This window comes from Ctenopharyngodon idella, chromosome 13, assembly GCF_019924925.1.
Source record: "Ctenopharyngodon idella isolate HZGC_01 chromosome 13, HZGC01, whole genome shotgun sequence".
Lineage (NCBI taxonomy): Eukaryota > Metazoa > Chordata > Actinopteri > Cypriniformes > Xenocyprididae > Ctenopharyngodon > Ctenopharyngodon idella.
This window is the reverse complement of record NC_067232.1, coordinates 29,613,482-29,636,426: the sequence shown is the minus strand read 5'-3', so window position 1 is coordinate 29,636,426 and position 22,945 is coordinate 29,613,482. Positions and strand designations below refer to the sequence as shown.

The window sequence follows — 22,945 nt, the reverse complement described above, 5'->3', positions numbered from 1 at the left end:
GTTTAAAAATTCAAGCTATTTTAAACCATTCATGTCAAGAGGCAAAAGAGAACTCAATTTGTTGCTTGCGCTTAACTTTTCTTTTATTTATTTATTACCTTTTTCTTTGTGGTGGAGCCAGTGAAAATTTTGGCAGGGCAAGTAAAAATTTGAAACGCTAGCCCAACCGGGCCAGTAGGAAAATCCTTAGCATTGAGCTCTGACTCTTACCGCAGCCTTTTAACATCTTTTAAAACTTTCCTTATGACAGTTTTCTAGAGGAAAAAAATTCAGTACCTTCAGGGCATAATATAGATTTTTTTTTTTTTTTTTTTTTTTTTTTTTTAGATCTCATGACTAGTGATGTGTCGTTTATGAACGATTCGTTCATTTTGAACCCATCTTTAATATGACTCGAGAACAACGAGTTGTCTCAGAGAGTGATTCGTTCATTTTGCGCAACATCCCATAGGTTCTATACAGGAAACAAAAGATTAGTTCACTTCTCGAGTCTTTCGGGTTCAAGTCGTTCATTCATCACGTCACAGCCCCATAGGCTGAATGCAGTCCTTCGTTCTTTTTTCACATGATGTGACAGCCATTCACAACCTTCCTTAAAAACAAGTGTATAGTTATTTTTTTAAGTTTAGTTTATTTTTTAGCTAGTATAATAATTGATTTTTCTGTATGAAGACTGAACATATTGGTCTAATATTTGTATTAAAAAGATTGGTCAGAAGGGACATAGTGGCATAACATAAATGTTTATATCTTTTGATAATTATGATAATTCCTAAATATAATACAACATACAGTCAATAGTGATACGAATGTAATGTACTTGTTGCGAGACACTGGGCTGGGAAGTGGTCACGTGACAAAAGAACGAAGGACGCAGACCCGAAGAACTCGAGAGATGAACAAATCATTTCAGTTTCTGCATTCAGCCTATGGGAGGTGAGGTGAACTAACAGACTGCATAGCCTCAAGACCCTGCTAAGCAATTCATTAATCATTTCTTACTTATAATTTGGCCTTCATGGCTGTATTAGACTATAGGGACTATAAATGTTTGCATAAGTAGTATATGTTGGGAAATTTAATGTAACATTTCAGTTATGTTCTGCTGAAATGAACGAAATGACTTCATGAGTTCATTTTGCTGAATGAGATTCAAAGATCCAAGTCAGTAAAATGATCCGAACTTCCCGCTACTACTCATGACCAGTTGGTGGAAGAGTTGCAGAAAGTGCTCTGGTACCCTCAGGTCATGGTTGTCATAATACATTCCAGGTTTGGTCTAAATAAGTGAAATACATGAAAGCGTTGCGAAGATATAGACTCACGTCCATTTTGACATACTCTTCGCCAAATACATTCAAAAGTTATCCGAAAACATTTTGACTAATCGTCTTGAATTTCATAACTAGATTGAATGAGTGGTCTGTGACAAGGGTGTCCAAACTGTCCTGTAGAGTTTAGCTCCAACTTGCCTCAACACACCTGCCTGGAAGTTTCTAGTATGCCTAATAAGACCTTGATTAGCTGGTTCAGGTGTGTTTAATTGGGGTTGGAGCTGAACTCTACAGGACAGTGGCTCTCCAGGAGCAGGATTGGACACCCCTGCTCTAGGAGTTCGAAGAAGTAGGTTTTTTAAGAAAATTCCAAATGGATTTTCATGGCAGCCTTAAACTGTCCTGTTGCTAAACGATCTCTATTATCTGACACGCTCTGTGTGGTCGTGATGCAGGTCAAGGGTCTGGAACAGGAGAACGAACATCTGAACCAGACCATCGCCTCTCTCAGGCAGCGCTCTCAGGTTAGCGCTGAAGCCCGCGTCAAAGACATTGAGAAAGAAAACCGTGTGCTGCACGAGTCCATCAAAGAGACCAGCAGCAAACTCAACAAGATGGAGTTTGAGCGCAAGCAGCTTCGCAAAGACCTGGAGCACTACAAAGATAAAGGAGAAAGAGCTGAAGAGTTGGAGATGGAGGTCCATCGACTGGAGCGAGAAAAGGAGAGTCTGCAGAAGCGACTCGCCGCTCTCGCCATCACCTGTGAGAAGGTGGAGGTGTTGGAGAAGGAAAATGCCGAACTGGAAGCGGAGAGTAGAAGGCATAAGAAAGCAGCGGATGGTCTGAGGAATGTTTCCTATCAACTGGAGGTCCTGGAGAAGGAAAGCGCTCAACTGGACGAAGAAAACCTGGAGCTCAGGCGCATGGTCGAGTCTTTACGGTCCACGGGAGCAAAAGCAGCCCAGCTGGAGCTGGAGAACAGAGAGCTGGAGAATGAGAGAACTCAACTCAGAAAGAGCCTTGAGCTGCTGAAGGCTTCGTCCAAAAAGAATGAGCGTCTGGAAGTAAGTAACCAAAGCCTAGATGCAGAGAACCAGCGGCTCCAGAAAGCCCTGGAGAACGGCAGCCGCAAGATCCAGAAGCTGGAGGGGGAACTGCAGGACATGGAGGTGGAGAACCAGAACCTGCAGCAGAGCCTGGAGGAGCTGAAGATCTCCAGCAAAGGTCTGGAGCAGCTGGCGCAGGAGAACGCAACCCTGGAGCAGGAGAACACTCAGCTGGAGAGGGACAAGAAACAGCTGGAGAAGGAGAACAAACGGCTGCGACAGCAAGCTGAAATTAAAGACTCTAAGCTAGATGAAGACAACCTGCGTATCTCTCATCTCGAGAAAGAGAACCGTGTGCTCGGCAAGGAAGTCGCCACTCTCAAAGACACGTGTGGTCGCATGAAAGACTTAGAAAAGGACAACAAGGAGCTGGTCAAACAAGCAACCATTGACAAGAAGACTTTGGTCACTCTGAGAGAGGTAACCGTCTCACCTCAAGAAGAGCAAGCAAACATTTTTAGATATGGTGCATGCTTGATTGTGGATTACTTGCATGACCTTTGTTGTGATGTTTCCTGATGTAGGAACTAGTCAATGAAAAATTGAAGACTCAGCAGATTAACAATGACCTGGAGAAACTGACCCATGAGCTTGAGAAGATCGGTCTCAATAAAGAGGGTCTTCTGGGTGATGAAGAGAGTTCTGATGACAGGTAACACATTATTGCATAGATCACTGTAGTTCAGGGATTCTCAACTCTGGCCCTCGAGGTCCACTTTCCTGCAGAGCTCAGCTCCAACTCTGATCAAACTAACCAGCCTAAAACTTTCTAGTAATCCTGAAGACCTTGATTAGCTGGATCAGGTGTGTGTGATTAGGGTTGGAGCTAAACTAATCTGCAGGAAAGTGGATCCTGAGGGCCAGAGTTGAGAAGCCCTGCTGTAGTTACTAGGGCTGCAACATCTAATCGAAATAATTGATAATAATCCATAATGAAAACAATCCTGATTTAACACTTTGTTTCATGTTTGCCAGGTTTAAGCTTCTAGAGTGTAAACTGGAGTCCACTCTGAAATCCTCTCTGGAGATCAAAGCGGAGAAGATAGCTGCTCTAGAAGCCCGACTACAGGAGTCCTCCAACCTCAACCAGCAGCTACGGCAGGAGCTCAAAACGGTTTGCAACATCTAAACGCATGCATTATGAGTTTGTTTGGTTGTTTGGCAGTAGACCGTGACTTTAGATTGTGTGTATTCTTCTTCAGGTGAAGAAGAACTACGAGGCGCTGCGTCAGCGTCAGGAGGAGGAGTGTACGGCTCAGAGCTCACCTGCTAGAGGACGGGAGGATACACAGAGCATCAGTAAATGGGAGAAGGAGAGTCAAGAGGCCACACGAGAGCTTCTGAAGGTCAAGGATCGACTCATAGAGGTGGAGAGAAACGTATGTACCAGCATGACAATTGCAGCTCATCACTATCAGAATGCCTTTACGTTACCAAAACAGTTGATGATGTTGGTGTTTGTCCAGAATGCCACTCTTCAAGCAGAGAAACAGGCTCTCCGGACGCAGTTAAAGCAGCTGGAGTCTCAGAGCAGTAATCTTCAGGCGCAGATATTAGCGCTGCAGAGGCAGACCGCGTCCCTACAGGAGAACAACACCACGCTGCAAACACAGAACGCCAAACTACAGGTCAGAGTCTCACTCCTCGCCGCATTATCTGGGCAAACGTTGTGGTATTTCTGAGCCATTGAGCATCAGTGTGTGATAGATGTTTCTCCTCATGAATGTAACAGGAGTTTGGTTGTAATTAGCTTTTCAGGAGATTTGCAACGATCTTACATTGATGTTAGTCTTCAGGAACCCTGCTGACGTCTGCCATCTGCTCAAGCTAAACGACTTTTGAGAGAGTGATTATGATGTGCTCACAGGTGGAGAACTCGACACTGAACTCTCAGAGCGCTGCTCTCATGTCCCAGAATGCCCAGCTGCAGACGCAGCAGTCCAGCACAGAGAGCGAGAGAGATGCCGCCATGCGAGAGAAGGAAGAACTACGCACGGTGTACGATCTGCTGCTACACGACCACGAGAAGCTGTCCGCCCTGCACGAGAGACAGGCATCTGAGTACGAGGATCTGATCGGCAAACATGGAGAGCTGAAGAGCGGCCATAAAAGCCTGGAGGTGCAGCACCGCAGCCTGGAGAACAGGTACAAACATCACATATGTCACAACGATAGCAATCATTTGTTCAGCAATCACATTTAAATGTTGTAGACCTTTTTATGAAAGGAGGGAACATTTAACAAACTCCATCCATCCATTCTCCAAAACTCTTGCTCCAACCCTGATCAAACTCACAGGCCTGTACCTTTTCTAGTAGTCTTGAAAACCTTGATGAGCTTGTTCAGGTGTGCTTGATTAGTGTTGGAACTAAACTCTGCAGGAAAATGGATCTCGAGGGTCAGAGTTATCCAGCTCTGATGTAGTAGATGATCGTGCTTCTGTGGCTGTATGAAGCATCATGGAGTGGCATGTGCGTTACTCTGTGTTGCTGTGTCTGAAAACGCATACTGTATAGTAGCTTCTACATTTGGTTCGAATATTCACGTCCATTAAAAAAGCATGTTCTCTATGGTATGAATGTGTGTAGTATGAATGAAATTCAGACGTACTACATCTGCCATGTTGTCATTATATTGTGTTCATGGCGTCAGTTGAGTCACTTCACCTCCATTCACAAATCCTCTCCCGTGGCCTCATGTGATAGTAAAGTGTCCATTGAATGCGCACTTCAGAATCTTGCCGGAAATAATAGGTCATCCAGGTACTTTTCGCCTACTGTTTTATGAATACTGTAAATTTGGACAAACTACTTGGCTCAATTAGTTTTTTAGCCTACTATGTAGTATGGACGTAATCATATTCAGACGCAGAGTGTGTGTATGTGCAGGTACAATCAGCTGTTGAAGCAGAAGACAGAGCTGGAGCAGCTGGAGAAGGAACTCAAAGCAGATCGAGAGAAGATGATCTCTGACAACAAGAGCCATCAGGACATGGCTGCACAGTACCACAAACTCAGCGCCGAGCACCACACGTGAGTGTCATGATGAGGGAACGTCTCTCTCTCTCTTAGGTGATGCTGACTGCTCATGAGCATATGTCATGTGTGCAGGCTGAATTCTACATACCAACAGCTCCTGAAGGACAATGAGCTTCTGCAGACGGATCATAAGACGCTTAAGAGTCAGCTGAACACAGCCCGTCTGGAGCAGACCCGTCTAGAGGCCGAGTTCTCCAAACTCAAGGAACAGTACCAGCAGCTGGACATAACCTCTACCAAACTCACCAACCAGTGCGAGGTACACGCTTGACGTACACAAAAAGTTGTTTTCTAACAAAGGCATGTGGAGGGTAACTGTGTTTGTATGAAATGTGTCCTGCAGTTATTAAGTCAGTTGAAAGGGAATCTAGAGGAAGAGAACCGGCATTTGCTGGATCAGATCCAGACCCTCATGCTGCAGAACCGGACCCTGCTGGAGCAGACCATGGAGAGCAAAGACCTGTTCCACGTCGAGCAGCGGCAATACATGTATTTCTACACACTTATATTCACGCTTTTTACCCTCATTCTTGTTTATCTTTTAAAACTATTTCCCTGTAATTCACATCAGCTCCTGTGTGCAGATACACTCTGATGTTACCATACTTCTCACTCTATCTCTCTGTCTCATACACAGTGATAAACTCAACGAACTGAGGAGACAGAAGGAGAAACTTGAGGAGAAGATTATGGATCAGTATAAATTTTATGATCCATCACCTCCACGAAGGTAAGCGTTGCTCACACAGATCACTGGATATGTTTGTAACATGGGACAGCCTTGGGTTTATCTTTCAACTTCACTACAGACCCCATAAATCCAAGTTTTGTTGCTTTTAGTCTATCTTTTTAATTAGCTTTGAGGTCTTCTATATACTAGTGTAGTTCAAAAAACATTGACAAAATTTTCTTTTAGAAGATGCATTTAAAATGTACAATCTTTCTCTTCTGGAATTCACACCTAGAAACAATGATAACTCACAATGCACTGGAGAAATTTTGTCCAATCAAATGATTTCTGGAGTGAGAATGTTCTTGCCTCTTAAATTATAATACCACTGGCCTCTGACCAAAGCTCTGTTCGATGTCGACCACTCATTCGCTCTTTCACTATTCCTATATAGTGAATGACACATGGGAAATAGGGAGCGATTTCAGATAGAGCTGTTTTGCTTTCCATCGGTGTTAATGAAGCCTAGTTTTTGCACAGCAAAGACCAGTGTAATCCTAGCAATTCAACTAGATTGAAGAAAACTGCACCATTGTTTGCTGGAAGCCATAAAAATTGGTCAAAGGCCTGGGATAGAGATGATCTCTTTAGGTCAACTCTCATGTCATCTCTTTTGAGATCCGCCTGTTCTCTGCCACCATGCCTTGGCATTGCTAAGGCCATGCTGTCCACTCTCAGACTTTCACCTGGAGTGTTGCACAGATCTTTATTCTGGGTGACTGCAGAGACCCCTTATAAGGGGTCACTGAAGCTGAGATGGGGAAAGAGCTTGTTGTGAACAGGAATACCACTCTCCATAATGCCAGACATCAAGCAGTGCTCAGGCTGGACAACAAATAGCCGGCAGCCATACCCTCAAGGTTGGGTCCTCTGGGTGTAGCCCGTAAAAGCCAGTCTGAGTGTTATTGGGTTTCCTGAGAGTATAAGTATTATCATTCAGAGGGCTAGAGTGGTTTCCATTAGGTCCTTGATTAACTCTGAAGTGGAAGGTACAAGGAACCCAAATGGGTAATTTCATTTATTGGTTCTCATCCAGATATTCTCTAAGGTTTTTTCCACTATTATCAGCATACCATGTGAAGCGGTGGGTACACACTCTATAGTGAAAAGATTCATGCAGGGTATTTTACACAGGTGGTTCTTTAAAAATGTTTTTATATTTGTGCATTTAACTGATGTTTTCATCCAAACCGACTTATACTGCATTTAGTCTTTCTCAGTTCATGGATTCCATGAGAACTGCACCCATGACCTTGACATTAATAGCAACATGCTCTGCTGTTTGAGCTACTGGTATGCTACTGGAATAACTACCGCCCTTAGTACTCAACTCTATAATTATGAAATGCTTTGAGCCACAATTCAAAGACTGCATTTGCTACTTACTCTTCAAATCACTTGATCTACTGCAGTTTGCCTGCCATCCAAACAGAACTATGGACAATGGTATAACACCAATGCTACACGCCTCCCACTTAAATCACATGAAGGGAAATTATATTAGGTTGCTGTAAGTTGGTTACAGGTAAGCATTCAAGACTGTAATCTCCACCAGAATTGGCTCCAAGCTCCGGACAATAGGACTGAGTTTTTCTCTCCGCCTGTGGGTTCTGGATTTCCTAATAGTTAGAAACATCCTCTCTCATCCTAAACACTGGCACTCCCCAGGGAATGCAAACTGATAAAATCTGCTGATGGCATTTTAGTGGTAGGCCTAATCATGGACAATGATGGAGAATCTGGCATGAGGATGCTAAATTCTTTTCTCTCACTAGTCGACTTCACTTAACTGCATTTCCCAAAGGCATCGTAAGCCTAAGTAGCTCATAAAGACTTGATGCCAGTGATTTCTGCAGTACACTTAAGCTTATGATGCTTTTGGGCAATGCAGCTCAGTCTGTTGCTGAATGATCTTGGCATATCCCTAATACACAGCAATACTTTTACCATCTCAGATGCCAGAAGTTCAGAATTGTCCCTGAAATAAAAAGCACCATCTGGGACAGCATCGCTGCCTGGAACTGCTCCTCATAGGCCCTTCAGAGAGTGAAACTTTCATGTCAATGCATCACCAGGAGGGATTTACCCTCCGTATGAGACATGGGCTCCAGAAAGTGCAGGATAAGAGCCAAGATAAACAGTTGTGTTTAAACATTTCTGTGGGCTGCTTTTTTATAAATTTTTAGTATGTTCAGTGACAATCTACAAACCTGTGAACTGTACTGTAGTGGACATCTTTCTTTTTATAGAAAATATAAGATATTTGCATTGCATTGGCTTCTAGGAGGCACATCACTGAATTGTGAACGCTGTCTCAGATTCATGCAGAATTTCTCTAGGCTAGTCTTCCTCCCAAAACTGAGCGTTCCTGACTAAGGTGATTCAATTGGGATTGGTTTGTTCAAGAGTAGAAATCCCTGTGTGTCATTTTTCTCTGCAGAGGAGAACAGAATACACTGTTTATGCCCACTGATGCCATTGAGAATGCATTTAGATGGGACAGACACAAAGCTTCAGATGAACAGCTTTTTGTGTGTTTTGCAAGTGCATTATCAATGCAACAGCTGTCTCATGAGGTAGCAGATACCATTAGGTTGGCTTATTCAGTTAAAGGCCTACATCTGCCTGAAGGGGTGAGACTCTTTCTACTAGAGGAATGGCTGCATCTCTGTTGATGACGGATGGGCAGCAGCAGACCGGACTTTGACCACACAAGCTTGTGTGATTTGGCTGAATGTTGGAGGGTGAAGAACTTGGAGAAATTCCAGGTGTCCTGAATACTCAAGTTTTCAAGTGACCCCTGGTGTTTTGGGGTTTCAAATTATTACATGAAATGCTTTACAGGACATGGATCACATGATGAGGGTTGTGTGTGGTTTCTGCAGGAGGGGTAACTGGATCACACTGAAGATGAAGAAACTCATCAAGCCAAAGAGTCGTGAGCGCATGCGCTCTCTCACACAGACCCCGTCCCGCTCAGAGTCCAGCGAAGGTTTCCTGACGCTGCCCCACCCAGACAGTCAGGACAGCTCATCCATAGGCTCCGGATCCAATTCACTGGAGGATTCGCTCACCCACCGCAGCGGCAGTGAGTATCGGCACTCTTCCTGTTCTCTGCAGCTTCCCGTATTTGCAGCACTGCACGGGACTGACCTTCCTACAGTCTGAAAGTTTTAACATAGTTAAGAGAGTTACTTCACTCTGGAATCACTCTGATAGATTCAGTAGGGCTTTTCACACTTGAACTCGTAAAGCCGGGGTCATTGTTTTACACTGCTCATAATTAACACGGGGTTAACAATTAATCATGGGTATTCACAAACTGATGTTTCACACACTGTAAATTCCTAAACGCTGTGTAAATGTCCTTATTTGCATATTTGCGGTGTCAGTGTCACTGATTGGACGAATGCTGCATGCAACCAGTTTACGTAAAGGCTCTAGCATTGCGTATCCTCATAATATAATTTGCTGACTATACTATCAATTTTTTTCCTGAATGGACTTTTCGGATTATAATGGTAAGAATGAAATGGTCTCTTCTTCACTCCAATTGTCATGTTTTCCATCACAGTTTGACATTTTACGCCTCAAACTCTGAAACGACATTTTAGCATGTAGCGTTTTTTTGACAATCCAAAACACATAAGGCATAGGATTGGTTGCCTGTTGCTAAGCATCTTGCCATAACATTCTAACACCGCATCATTTCACACTACACGTTTGCCACCACAGTGCGGGGTTAACAGTGCAAAAGCGGCTCTAATCCTGCTCCGGAGCAGGGCTTCATAACCTCGGGTAAAAAGCACTGCTAACCTCACTTCTAAATTACAAATGTCAATCATTCCTTTACCCAGGGTTAAAATCGAGGTTTAGAACAATGATACTCCGGTGCAGTGAGAAAAGCTTCAACGAGTGACTGAGTCATCTGACTGATTCCGACCAATTCTTTCGACTAATTTCCTAAGTAGAACCAGTTCAACTCAGAGGTGTGTGTCGACTCATGGTCTGGCTGGTAGTACGTTGGTGGTGCGTGTGGGTTTAAATTAGAGAAATGTCAGTTCTTGAGCTCATGCACCGTCTTTTCCCCTTCTTCACTTATGTGTCCCCAAAACTTTAAAAAACAATCAATTTGTTAATCAATTTTTCAATGGTTAAATGTTCAGCCAAAGCTATTTATGAAGTCAGTGCAATATAAAGTTGGGTAACACTTTACAGTAAGCTCTTATTTGTTAATATTAGTTAATGCATTAGTAAACATGAACTAACTATGAGCAATATATCTTTTTAGCATTTATTAATTTTTGTTAATGTTAGTTAAATACAATGGTTCATTGATTGTTCACAATTGTTCATTTCACATTATTTCAGCGCATTAACCAATGTTAACAAATACAACTTTTCATCTTAAAAATGTATTAGTAATGTAGAAATTAACATGAACTAAGAGTAATAAATGCTGTAGAAGTATTGTTCATTGTTAGTTCATCTTAACTAATGTAGTTACCTAAACAAATGAAACCTTATTATAAAGTGTTACTGAAAGTTGTGTTAAACTTGTCTGTTTATTTTCTTTGTGATTTTGCAACCACCCAATCAAAATTCTCTCACAATTTACACGGTTTGTTCGCATCTCAGCTAGAGTATGTTAACAGGAAGCACACACGACGTCATATGAGATGTATGATCGCGTAGTTCCGGCCTGACGCTTTCTCTTGTGTTTTCTTGCTTTCTTTGTGAAGGGAAGAGAGCTGAGAAAAGCCAAACGCAGGCTTCCTCTAACGGTACGCTGTCAGTCAGCCCATGAACACTCTGCATTTGTGTTCATCACTATTAAAAGGTGCAATACAAACAGTACGTGTGACTGTAATTCAGCGCTCGTCTGCCATCGTTCTCCAGTGTCATTCATACACCTGTGCGTGAGAGCACAGCGTTCATTTGAGCCGCTCAGTGATGATGTGTGACATTGCACCCTTTAATAATCATTCCCTGTTGTGCTGTTGGCATCAGACAGTGTGGCGTACGTTTCACTGCTCGCTCACTACATGTGTGTTGTGATGTGCAGCTGTGATGGATGTTAACCATATGTGCATCAGTTTGACAGCAATGGTGCACTGTTGTCATGCTAACATCCATCTGTTCTCTCCTCCCGCTCGTTGCGTTTCTTTGCCTCGTCCGGTGACAGCCCTGAAAAAGCTTCCGTTCATGAGGAACCGATCCAAGGAGAAAGACCGTGAGAAGGCCGTCTACCGCCGCTCTATGTGTAAGACATCCGATAGTCCACAACCATCATGCTCTTCTCTTACTGTCCATCTCTTATCATTTATCATCATCAGATATTTCACACATATGCACTGTCCTCATTCTCTTTTGACCAATACAGTGGCGGCAACAGGATGTCATGGATATTAAAGTTAATGTTTAAAGAACTCAGAGAAGATTTAAAGAACAAGTTACTTAACACTAATTAGTTAGTGACCTGCTAACACAGTGTTTAAGTGTCACACTTGGTTGCACTGCCTGCTAGACTTCCATTATTAGTCTATTAGAGTGTAAACACTGTTCACATGATCATTAGTAGACTCATTGATCAGACCTGACTGTGCTAATAGATGTTACGCTGCTTTAAAAACATTATATCACTTTTAGAGTCATGTTAATGTCTACATTTCATGTGCCAGTGATGTATCTGAAGTGTTTCCAGCATCGTGACTCCATGAATCACTTTCATTCATTTACTTTCTTCATGTTTCTTTCTTTTCTCTGGTGTTTTCATACTCATCTTCACTCCATGCGACTGTGCTTCAGCAGTCTTTCAGTGTGTTAATACAGTGTGTGTATGTGTGTGTGTGTTTCTCAGCCATGAATGACCTGCTGCAGACGATGGCGGTGTCCGAGGGTCAGTGGTCCAGCAGCACTGATCATCTGGAAGCTCCTGATGGGAAGGAGTTCGGATCCATGGACTATTCCAGTGCTGCTGCCGAATACGCCAACCTGAGCCGCAGCCGCAACGCTCGACACCACATTGATACAGGTAGAGTTCAGTGCTGGATACAAAGAATGTTTGTCAAATAAAAATGCATATCATCTCTTGCTACATCATTCTGGGTGTCTGCGGGTCCTTAAAAAGTCTTGTTAAGGTTTTATCAAATTTAAGGTCATATATATATCTTAAATGGTAGGTCATTATAAATATACACTATATTGCCAAAAGTTTTTGGACATCTGCCTTTACGTGCGCATGAACTTTAATGACATCCCATTCTTAATCTGTAGGGTTTAATATGGAGTTGTTCTACCTTTTGCAACTATAACAGCTTCAACTCTTCTGGGAAGGCTTTCCACAAGGTTTAGGAGTGTGTTTGTGGGCATTTTTGACCATTCTTCTAGAAGCGCATTTGTGAGGTCAGGCAGTGATGTTGGCGAGAAGGCCTGGCTCACAGTCTCCGCTCTAATTCATCCCAGAGGTGTTCTATCGGGTTGAGGTCAGGACTCTGTGCAGGCCAGTCAAGTTCCTCCACACCAAACTCGCTCATCCATGTCTTTATGGACCTTGCTTTGTGCACTGCAGCGCAGTCATGTTGGAACAGGAAGGGGCCATCCCCAAACTGTTCCCACAAAGTTGGGAGCATGAAATTGTCCAAAATGTCTTGGTATGCTGAAGCATTAAGAGTTCCTTTCACTGGAACTAAGGGGCCAAGCCCAACCCCTGAAAAACAACCCCACATCATAATCCCCCTCCACCAAACTTTACACTTGGCACAATGCAGTCAGGCAAGTACCGTTCTCCTGGCAACCGCCAAACCCAGACTCGTCCATCAGATTGCCAGACAGAGAAGCGTGATTCGTCACTCCAGAGAACACGTCTCTACTGCTCTAGAGTCCAGTGGCGGTGTGCTTTACACCACTGCATCCGACGCTTTGCATTGCACTTGGTGATGTAAGGCTTGGATGCAGCTGCGCGGCCATGGAAACCCATTCCATGAAGCTCTCTACACACTGTTCTTGAGCTAATCTGAAGGCTACATGAAGTTTGGAGGTCTGTAGCTATTGACTCTGCAGAAAGTTGGTAACTTCTGTGCACTGTGCGCCTCAGCATGCGCTGACCCCGCTCTGTGATTTTGAAAAAAAAATAAAAAATAATTGTTTTTTGATCATTTTCACAAAAATTTTGTGGTCCCCAGAATATTTTGTTGAATGAATATGTAAACAGTCAATATGTTAAAAGAAAGAACAAAGCCTCTGCTTTTAAACAAACAAACAAAAAATATTCTAGCGTCATGCATTCTTTTTTTTAACAACACTTGAACTTGAATGTGGGTAAGTTTCATAAAAAAACAACATTTTGAACAAAAAGCTGAAAAAATGGCATTTTTGTCAAAGACTTCGACCGGAAGGGATTCAGAAAAATGATCAAAACAAAGATGGAGTAGATTCAGTCCATCAACCGCCTCAAAGCTTCAGGCATTTCCTCTTCATGGGTTCAACATTTCATTCAGTAACATTAGGCAGTTTTGATTTATATGCTGTTTAATGTTTGATAATGTTATTTTACATGTGCGTCAGCAATGCTTCAGTCGCTTGTTTCTGCTTCTGATCATTGTGTGTTGTGCTGTGATGACATCATGGTTCTGCTCTGTTGTCTGTAGGTAATGCCATGTCCAGTGATGACATCACACAGTTGTCCTCAGAGGAGTCCAGTGTGCTGCGAGCTCAGGGTGAGAAACTGTCCCGTCCAACATCCGTCTCTAACCCTTACCGCAGGTTCTCTTGCGCTAGCATTAGCGTCTGTCCCGGTCCATCTGTCGAGCCGGTGTGATGCCGTCTCACGCTGCTCTGACTGATCCCGCTCCAGATCTGAGCCAACAGACGGACAGAGCTTTAATGCTGCATTTACACACCGTCTATATTCTCTAATAGAATCTTTACATAAAATAAATCTTGATTTCATTATGATCCTGGTTTTAGTTATTAGGGCTCAGGACAGCGACTGAAATGCTCACAACAAAACAAAAAAATTGTGCAATGACAAAAACCATTTATCACTATAGTTTTTATGTGTTATTTTGTTTTATTTATATAGTGAATTGTGTGCCTGTAACTTTGCTGTGATTAATTAATATTTACTGTATATAATATTAACTGTTTATTTGAATTGCTTAGTTGTTATACATTTAATGTTATTGTAATAACTCTATAATTATATCTCATTAAATGGCTTTAAAACAGCTAGCTTTTTCTTGTTAGTAACTTGAAGTGCATATGTTAGTATGGTTATCCTGCTGTGATGAGTGTCTGACGCTCTGTGTTTGTGTGCGATCAGGCGTAATGAACGGCAGTGCGAGCAGAGCTCACAGTGAGAGCAGTGGTGACATCAGTGTGAGTTTGGACAGTCCGCAGCACAGCTCACTGGACGGCAAACGCAGGGCCAAATCTGGAGGCAGTGAGATGGTTTCCCTGCAGCAGTTCCTGATCGAGAGCACAGACCCGGCAGAGGTGATGCATGAGAACCCTAACCACACACGTATACCAAATGCTTACAAACATTTAAACTATCACAGCACTTACAAACCACAACACTAGTCTCACGCGGTCAGACTGTCGACTGGTCGTCTTCTTCAGCTCTGGTCAAGAACCACACATTCAGATAGGAAGAGACGGTCATGTAAACAAACCCATCACAGTTTGGCTTTTTCAATTCAACTGAAAACAGTGATACCACATTAATTAAGAGCAGCTTGGAAAAAGCTCAAATAATTGGCCCAGCAGTGTCCATCTGTGACCCTCTGAATCACTGTCCATATCAAAGTAAAACAAACTGATGATTACACAAGCCTACAGGACACACACACTACCGGTCAAAGGTGAGTCAGTAAGATGTTTTAATGTTTTGAAAGAAGTCTCTTCTGCTCACCAAGGCTGCATTCATTTGATCAAAAATACAGTAAAAACAGGTCCATCATGACAACTCTCGGAAGATTATCATCATGGTAATGGATATGACAATGTTAATGTATTTGGTCTTGGCGGAATAAATCAGCTACGCTGCTGCTGTAGATTGTTGCTGCTGCTGCAGAGCAAGTACAGGAACTTGCTACTGCCATCAGTGTTAATTTCGTTGACGAATAATTTTCGTCATAATTTTCGTCAACGTCATTTTTTCACGGACGAAAACGAGACGATGACTAAATAAAAATGCGTTTTGAATGACTAAAACTATGACTAAAACCTACTCTAATTTTCGTAAACGAATAAAAACGAGAAGTAAATGATAGAGAGGGACGATTTGGGAAGGTATCCAGTCAGGACTGCTGTCCTGTGTGGAAAATGCGCACATTTGAAGTGTAACGTGCTGATCTAACCGCGGGAAACACTACGCTGTTGCGCTCTACAGGCTCGAACAGCAGCACTTCAGACTGCTTCGCAATTAATGAATAGCGCACATTTATGCCAAGAGATTGCTTATAAGCTAATGTTGATGAATTATGACAGTGTTTACTATACAATGTTTATATGGTAATATGTTTTAGACGGTTGTAATAATGCATATTTTATCTCCCTCATCTGAACTTAAATGAGCAGCCTGCTACAGTGCAGACCGCAGACATTTCAGAATAAGAGTCACAGTGTATTTCGGGATGGTTTATAATTATTGTTTTTTCTTGGTCATTATTGTTATTTTGTTTACACAATAAACTGTATTTAATTTAATTTCTATTTAATTCATAGTAAACTGTATCTTCTGTCACAAGAAGGAAAGACTAAGAACATTATTTGACACATTATTCAATATATTTTACAAGTATAACGGTTATTATAGTTAACTAAACATGAAAGCATAAAAAAATCTTCATTTGTTAACTGAAAAAAATATATAAAAAATGTTAACTTATTTTATTTCATCTAGTTTCTAAGCTTTAGCTTAACCTGATGTACTAAAAAAAACTATATAGACATTTAAAAGCAAAAATAAAAGACATAAACTTTTAACTAAAATAACAATGAAAGCAGAAAAACTAAAAATAGTTTCTAATCACAATTTTAAACAAAACTATATTAGTAGCCTACCTTAATGATAAGTGTCAATCCCTGACAAGTACTGAATTGAGCTCTTTCGTGTCTTTTTGCGGTCAAAAACCGTCCGCTTTGGTGAGTAAAGTACAGTTGGTTGTCTTAAGTGAACATAAACAGTTTGGAGGATATCAGATGTGTGTTGGATCTGTGTATTGTTAGAGAAATGCTTACTTAATGCATTACAATTTAGCTAAGTCGACTAAGGCCCGGTTTCACAGACAGGGCTTAGACTAAACCATGATTAGGCCTTGGTTCAATTAGGGCAATTAAGTTGCTTTTATAAACGAGCCTAGAAAACACATTACTGGTGTGCATCTTGAGACAAAACAATGGCACTGACATATTTTAAAATCTGTCAGTACAAGTTGCTTTCAGTTAAAACAGCTCAAACATGCATTTTAGTCTGGGACTAGATTAAGCCTTGTCTGTGAAACCGGAGGTAAAACTACTGTAGATTTAGTGACTAAAACTAAAGCAATTTCCGATGACTAAAATATGACTAAAACTAAATGGCATTATAGTCAAAAGACTATGACTAAAACTTAATCAAAATTTGCTGTAAAATTAACACTGATTGCCATGCATACGGCGATACGCTGCTGCACAAATAGCATATATCAGTAACCCATAGCAGATCTATACAGGTGGAGCTGGGGAGGGTGGAGGGCTTTAGAGGAACTCTGAAACGCACTGCAAACTGCTATAGTGAATGTAACCAGCCATTTAAATGTGAGCAACAAGCTCATTGGCTGCAGATGTGACATGGACCAATCAGCTTGTGCCAGTAGTTAATGCTGTAGTTATCATCAGCTTGTGTTAAGACCCATCAGCCTGTGCCATCTGAGTTTCATGACAGAACTATGTATTGAAATATTATTCCAATTAAATCAGCTGTTTTCTATGTGAATATATAGTAAAGTGTAATTTATTCCTGTGATCAAAGCTGAATTTTCAGCATCATTACTCCAGTCTTCAGTGTCACATGATCCTTCAGAAATCATTCTAATATGATGATTTGATGATCAAGAAACATTTATGATTATTATAATTGTTGAAAACAGTTGTGCTGCTTCAGATTGTTGTGGAAACCGTGATAGATTTATTTCTCAGGATTCTTTGATGAATAGAAAGTTTAAAAGAACAGCATTTATTTGAAATCTATATCTTTTGTAACATTATGAATGTCTTTAGGCTCTTACACACCAAGGACAATAACCATAACGAACAAGATATGGTTTTAAATGTTTTAAAAAAAATAGGCTTTGCTGTAACTTTTGATCAATTTAATTCCTTGCTGAATAAAAATATTTGTCAAAAAAATCATACTGACCCCAAACTTTTGAACGGTAGTGCACTGCCATCATAAGTGTTACTGTAAACACATCATCACATCTTCTGGTTTTAATGGCAGTGATGCAGTAATTGTGTTGATATGAAAACGGACACCTGTGCTCAAACCTGTATGTGAGCGTGTTTCTCTTCCCCTGCGCAGGACGCTCTGGCAGCACAGTCGGGACGTGCGTCTGGAGCCGCGCCACAGGCGTCTAAAGAGCGCGGGAAGGGCCGCGGCATCTTGCGTTCGGCCAGCGGCAAGGCACCGGCATCAGAATCTAGCGCCGCACGAGCCAACCAACCGGGACGCCCGAGCCTGCGTAAGGCCGAGAGCACACGTGCCAAGGGCTCAGCACCACCTCGGGCCGGCCTTTCGTCCCAGAGTAAGGCGGTGTCGGTGTCGGAGCGGCTGGACTCATCATCAGGTCTGCCCCGCGCCAGCAGCGTCATCTCCACCGCCGAGGGCACCGTCCGCAGGACCAGCATCCACGACCTGCTCTCCAAGGACAGCCGGCAGCCCGTTCTGGTCGACCCGTCGCCCTCCAGGACCAAGAGCGCCTCCAGTGAGTACGGCCCCGTATCCCAGGCCCCTGACGCCCTGCCCAAGTCCGCTAGCATGCCCTGCAGCGTAGAGGAGCCCGAGCTGAGCAGCCTGCAAGCCTTTCTAGGTCCTTCCTTCACCGTAGACTCCATCTTTCTCGACTCCATCTTTTGCGAGCCGGCGGTGACGGGCGGCGCTAGAAACCAGGCCATCCTGTCGCTCAACACGTCTCTTGTTAGTAACATTAGCGGCCCTCCCCATAAAGCCCCTCGGAGCGAACGCGAGCATCCCGCTGAGGCTGACCCCGATGCGTGTGTGCCGTCGGAGGACGGCCAGTCGCTGTGGTACGAGTACGGCTGCGTGTGACGCTCCACCTGCATGAACGCTGTCAGGATCCCTGCGTCTGCATGAGTTTCTGTTCGATGTCTTTTATACTGATCATAATGATGTGATTATTCTGCTGATAACACATTGAACGGTTTGACCTGAACTTCCATCATTGTGGTATTAACCCATGTTCATGTTCACCTGCTGTCTGGTGTGTTTAGGCAGCATGTAACCGCTAGGTTGATCTATTTCCATATTTATGAAAATGAGGCTTGTAGAACAAGTCCCATGATGCTCCTGTGAGCTACTTGAGGAACTGCTCCGTTCATTTATATTTTATTATTTAAATGACACTTCCCTGGGACATTTGTTTGTGATGTTTGTGTGCATGGCTTTATCCCGACGCTCCATTCTGAAGGCTGTGATCAGAATGAGTGTTTCCCAGAGCACGTCTTGTGTTGGATGTGTTCACGTGTAATCTGTGTCGTACGCGTCACGCATGTGGCCGAACCTCGAGGGAGTCGCAGACGCTCATAGACCAGAGATTCTCACGAACACACGATACTCTACAGCTCAAACTCGACTGTTTATCATGTTTAATGCATGTTGTATGTCCTGATAATGTTTTTCATTATATTAATTGTGTAATGTCCAGTTGAAGTGTGACTTGCTTTTGTTCTGCAGATGTGGAAGTATTACAGGAAAACAGGAAGTCTAAAAGAGGTGGCACTCAGAGTCTGTCATGAATTCACATGGTGAGTGTCTGCAGAAGTGTGTCGTGAACCTGTTGTGTTTGAGCCGTTCAGTCCAGCTCTCTTCATGCTCATTTACGGGAAACACTGCCATTTGTGACCTAAAGAGTTACTGTTGAACTTTCAATAAATTCAGAATACCAGGAGCCTGCACTGCACACACACACACTTTATACACACACACACACACACACACACACACACACACACACACACTCTAAACAGTGCTTTAAATCATCACACCCCTTTGAAATAGGTACTTTGTTTGTCGTACAGCCTGAAATCAAAACCCATTCCAAAATAAACCTTTTAAAGTTTTTGCCTTACAACAACAACAAAAAGAAAAAGGCAACAGTTCTGAAAATTAATTTTAAAAAACCCTGAAAAACTAGAATAACAGGGTTGGGAAAAGTCATTAGTCCACTGATTTAATACTTCGCACAGCCACCTTTTTCTTTAATTACAGCCATTATTCTTTTTGGATATGTCTGTACTAGCTTTGCACACCTAGATTGGGGAATATTTGCCCATTCTTCCTTGCAGAATTGCTCAAGTACAGTCAAATTCTGTGGTGAGTAGCAATGGACTTCTCTCTTCAAGTCCATTAACAGATTTTCTATCAGATTTAAGTCAGGACTCTGACTTGGCCACTCAAGGACATTCACCTTCTTATCCTTAAGCCATTGCGTTGTTCTTTTGGTAGTATGTTTAAAGAAGGTGAATGATCTGCTCATCTTCAGCTATCCAGCAGAGGAATGTAGGTTTTCCCTTAAGAATTTGGATGTACTTGGCAGCATCCATTTTCCCTTCAATCCTGACCAATCGCCCAATCCCTGCTGAAGAGAAACACCCCCACAACATAATGCTGCCACCACCACACCTCACAGTAGGTGTGGTGTGTTTTGGGTGGTGTGCTGTGTTTGCTTTTCGCTAAACATAGCGCTTGGGGTTCAGTCCAAAAAGGTCCATTTTGGTCTCATCAGACCGTAGCACCATTTGCCAGGTGGAATCAGAGTCTTCCAGGTGTGTTTTTGCATAGAGACTGAGGTGTGGCACTTTTTCAGGAAAGTCTTCTTTCTTTCCACCCTGCCATACAGGCCAGCTTTGTGTAAAGCTTGTGAGGTAGTTATCACATGCACAGCCTAACCAGTCCCAGCCATAAAGCCTTGTAAGTTCTTCAAAGTTGCCTTTGGCCTCTTGGTAGCTTCTCTGATCAATGTCCTCCTGGCTCAGTCTGGGTTTCTGGCATCCAAGACCAGTCCTATCTACTTGAATAGAGGAAATCTCAAAAACTGCTTGTTAAACACATTTAAAGTTAGCAACAAAATCTGACATGAACTGTCCCATAAATGGTGTTTCTTACGCCCAAATAGCATTAAAAAAGGTTATTTTGTGCACGTGCAGTCATAAGTGCGTCTCAGAACAGACTGTCAGCGATTGGCTCTTTTATTTAGAAGGCGGGGCTTATTCCGCCTTATTGCGTGTTGCAGTAATGACATATTTTTTTTGGGCTAAACCGTAAGTTTGCTTCATCCTGATTTCCTCGACATAAACCCAATAGCATTTTTCACTTGGCTTTTGGATTATTGCAGAAAATAAGGTCTGTGACTAGCAAAAGCTTATGATTCTTATGTTTTTTCATCATAATAATCTTCACAAATAAACACAACTTTTATGAATTTTGAAACGTAAACGCAATCAGCAGAAGTCAAAAGCTAAACATAGGCTATTAATGAACTACACTGTCACATGACTTCAGCGTCTCCATCACTAAGCTTCCAACGACTCTTTCAGTCTTTGTTTAAAAACAGTTTCCCTGAAAGGTCCAGTTATAAGAGTTTGCAAGAGCGTGATTATAAACACACTGAGGCTGTAAAAGCGACTAGTGAGTAGATGACATTTAATGTTCCTGACAACCACTGTAGTCCCATTTAGCCACCTAACAACCACCTTTTTCAAGTCACCTTTATTTATATATTGCTTTGTACAATACAGATTTTCAAAGCAGCTTCACAGTGATAACAGGAAAAAAAATTCAATGATGCAAACAGTTCATTTTGGCTGTACAGCAGCTCTAAAAGAAAATAGTTTCTAACTGACGACGAAGACTTAACAGAGCAGCCATCAAGTGTTAGACAGTATTCTAGGTTATTACGTGAAGAAGTTTTTGGTCCAATAAAAGCTGGGTTTTTTTTTTTTTTTTGAAGTCTGTTGTCACCATTATGGTGATTAGTGTTCCAGTTAGAGGTGCTCTTGGCCCTCAAATTATTTCACTTTCAGCATGGTTGAAAAGTGCATGTCGTCACTATCGTCTGTCAGGCTCTTGATGGCAGTGACATTCTTTTTACTATGAGCCTCTTTACATTTATTCATTTTACTAAGTTTGCAACTGTCTCTGGGTCAGTGGCTGTCGGCTGGACAAATTGAAGTTCCCAAATGTGCTTGAAAGTTTTTTTAAAAAACAGCAACTTTTAATTTTGGACTTGATGCAACAGAAGTACAAAATTGTAGTTACATACTACTGATGTTTATTTACTCTTGAATAAACTGATTCACATTTTGTCAGATTGACTTTTTCATCACTTTATCCAGAATTTCATATGAAAATGCTGGTCCACCAGCATAAACCAGCCTGGACCAACATGGCATTAATGTTGGTTTATGCTGGGTTTTTGCAGCGGGGAGCTTTGGGTCGACCTGTGTAAGGTGACAGAATGATCATTTTCAGGTGATACTGGAGTTCAGGACTGTCGTGACGTGAGGGTAAAAGCGGGAGACTCTGATGATCCAGTGGCTGCTTCGCTTCCATTGCGTTGCAGCTTTGAAGGTTTTGTGGAGGTTTTTTTTCTACTCCTCTGTGGTTCTGCGATTAAAAGCAGAGGTCTGAGTGAATGTCCCCATTAATCCAGTTTCTGCTTGGTCTAGATCGGTAATATTTTGATTGACGCCATGTCTTCTGTGTAATTCCTGATGAAACGTGTCCCGGCAGGGGTGTGAAGTAGTTTCCATAGTTTCAGTCCCGTTCCCGGTAGATTTTACCTGTTTTCTGTCTGCTCTAATGCCATAGGCTGAATTTACAGTTCCCACTCATTAAAAAATGTAAAAGAAAAAGTAAAAAAAAACAAAAAAAAAAAACTTTTTTTTGATTATCATGTAAAAGAAATGTGAAACGAGGTGCTTTCCCTCGCTGTCACAAGCAAAAACTACTGGCGGATCTCTGAAGTTTTGTGTGTCTTCCTTTAATATCTGCTTTCGTGTTCAGACAGCGAGTCTCAGTGATGTTTAGCTCAGTATGGAGCGTTTCCCTGAAAATAATTTATGGTTTACCTGAATAGGGACAGATACAACGTACCTAGATAAAACTGAAACAACAGCCGTCCAATGCAAGTATCACAGTGCTTATAGCGAAGACTAATTTGCAACACTCGTCCCTAGAAGGGCCTTTATAAACTAAAAAAACTAAAAATAAAAAATTAAACATGAGCAAAAGTTTGTTGCTCAATTAACCAAGATCACGGTTTTTTAAATATGAGTTGAACCGTAACGAACTTTTTCGATATTTCATTTATTTTTTATATGTGTATTTCTTGTTGCTCAATAACATACTAAATGATACTATCCCTAAACAAAACTTCACAAAATAGCAGTGTTTATCCTGTTTTATTCTGAATGGTTAAATTTTTCTTAAGATTTAGGATAAATAAATTCCTATTAATCCCATATTGTGGAAGTGAGCTTTGCATTACTGTACAATTCGAATTTCTTCCAGAA

At 42.0% G+C, this 22,945-nt stretch overlaps 1 protein-coding gene across 1 annotated transcript in view; it reads left to right on the top strand.

The window, feature by feature from the left end:
• ccdc88ab (coiled-coil domain containing 88Ab) overlaps positions 1-22,945 on the top strand; it is a 51,136-nt gene that overhangs the window by 26,185 nt on the left and 2,006 nt on the right. Inside the window, 18 exon segments of the mRNA XM_051916034.1 lie at positions 1,730-2,800; positions 2,905-3,032; positions 3,356-3,494; positions 3,583-3,759; positions 3,847-4,008; positions 4,248-4,525; positions 5,269-5,412; positions 5,491-5,677; positions 5,762-5,907; positions 6,056-6,148; positions 9,034-9,236; positions 10,891-10,932; positions 11,334-11,411; positions 12,009-12,182; positions 13,798-13,866; positions 14,472-14,644; positions 17,715-18,117; positions 19,107-19,177. Coding sequence (XP_051771994.1) covers positions 1,730-2,800; positions 2,905-3,032; positions 3,356-3,494; positions 3,583-3,759; positions 3,847-4,008; positions 4,248-4,525; positions 5,269-5,412; positions 5,491-5,677; positions 5,762-5,907; positions 6,056-6,148; positions 9,034-9,236; positions 10,891-10,932; positions 11,334-11,411; positions 12,009-12,182; positions 13,798-13,866; positions 14,472-14,644; positions 17,715-18,117; positions 19,107-19,168 — 3,729 coding nt within the window. The 3' untranslated portion in view covers positions 19,169-19,177.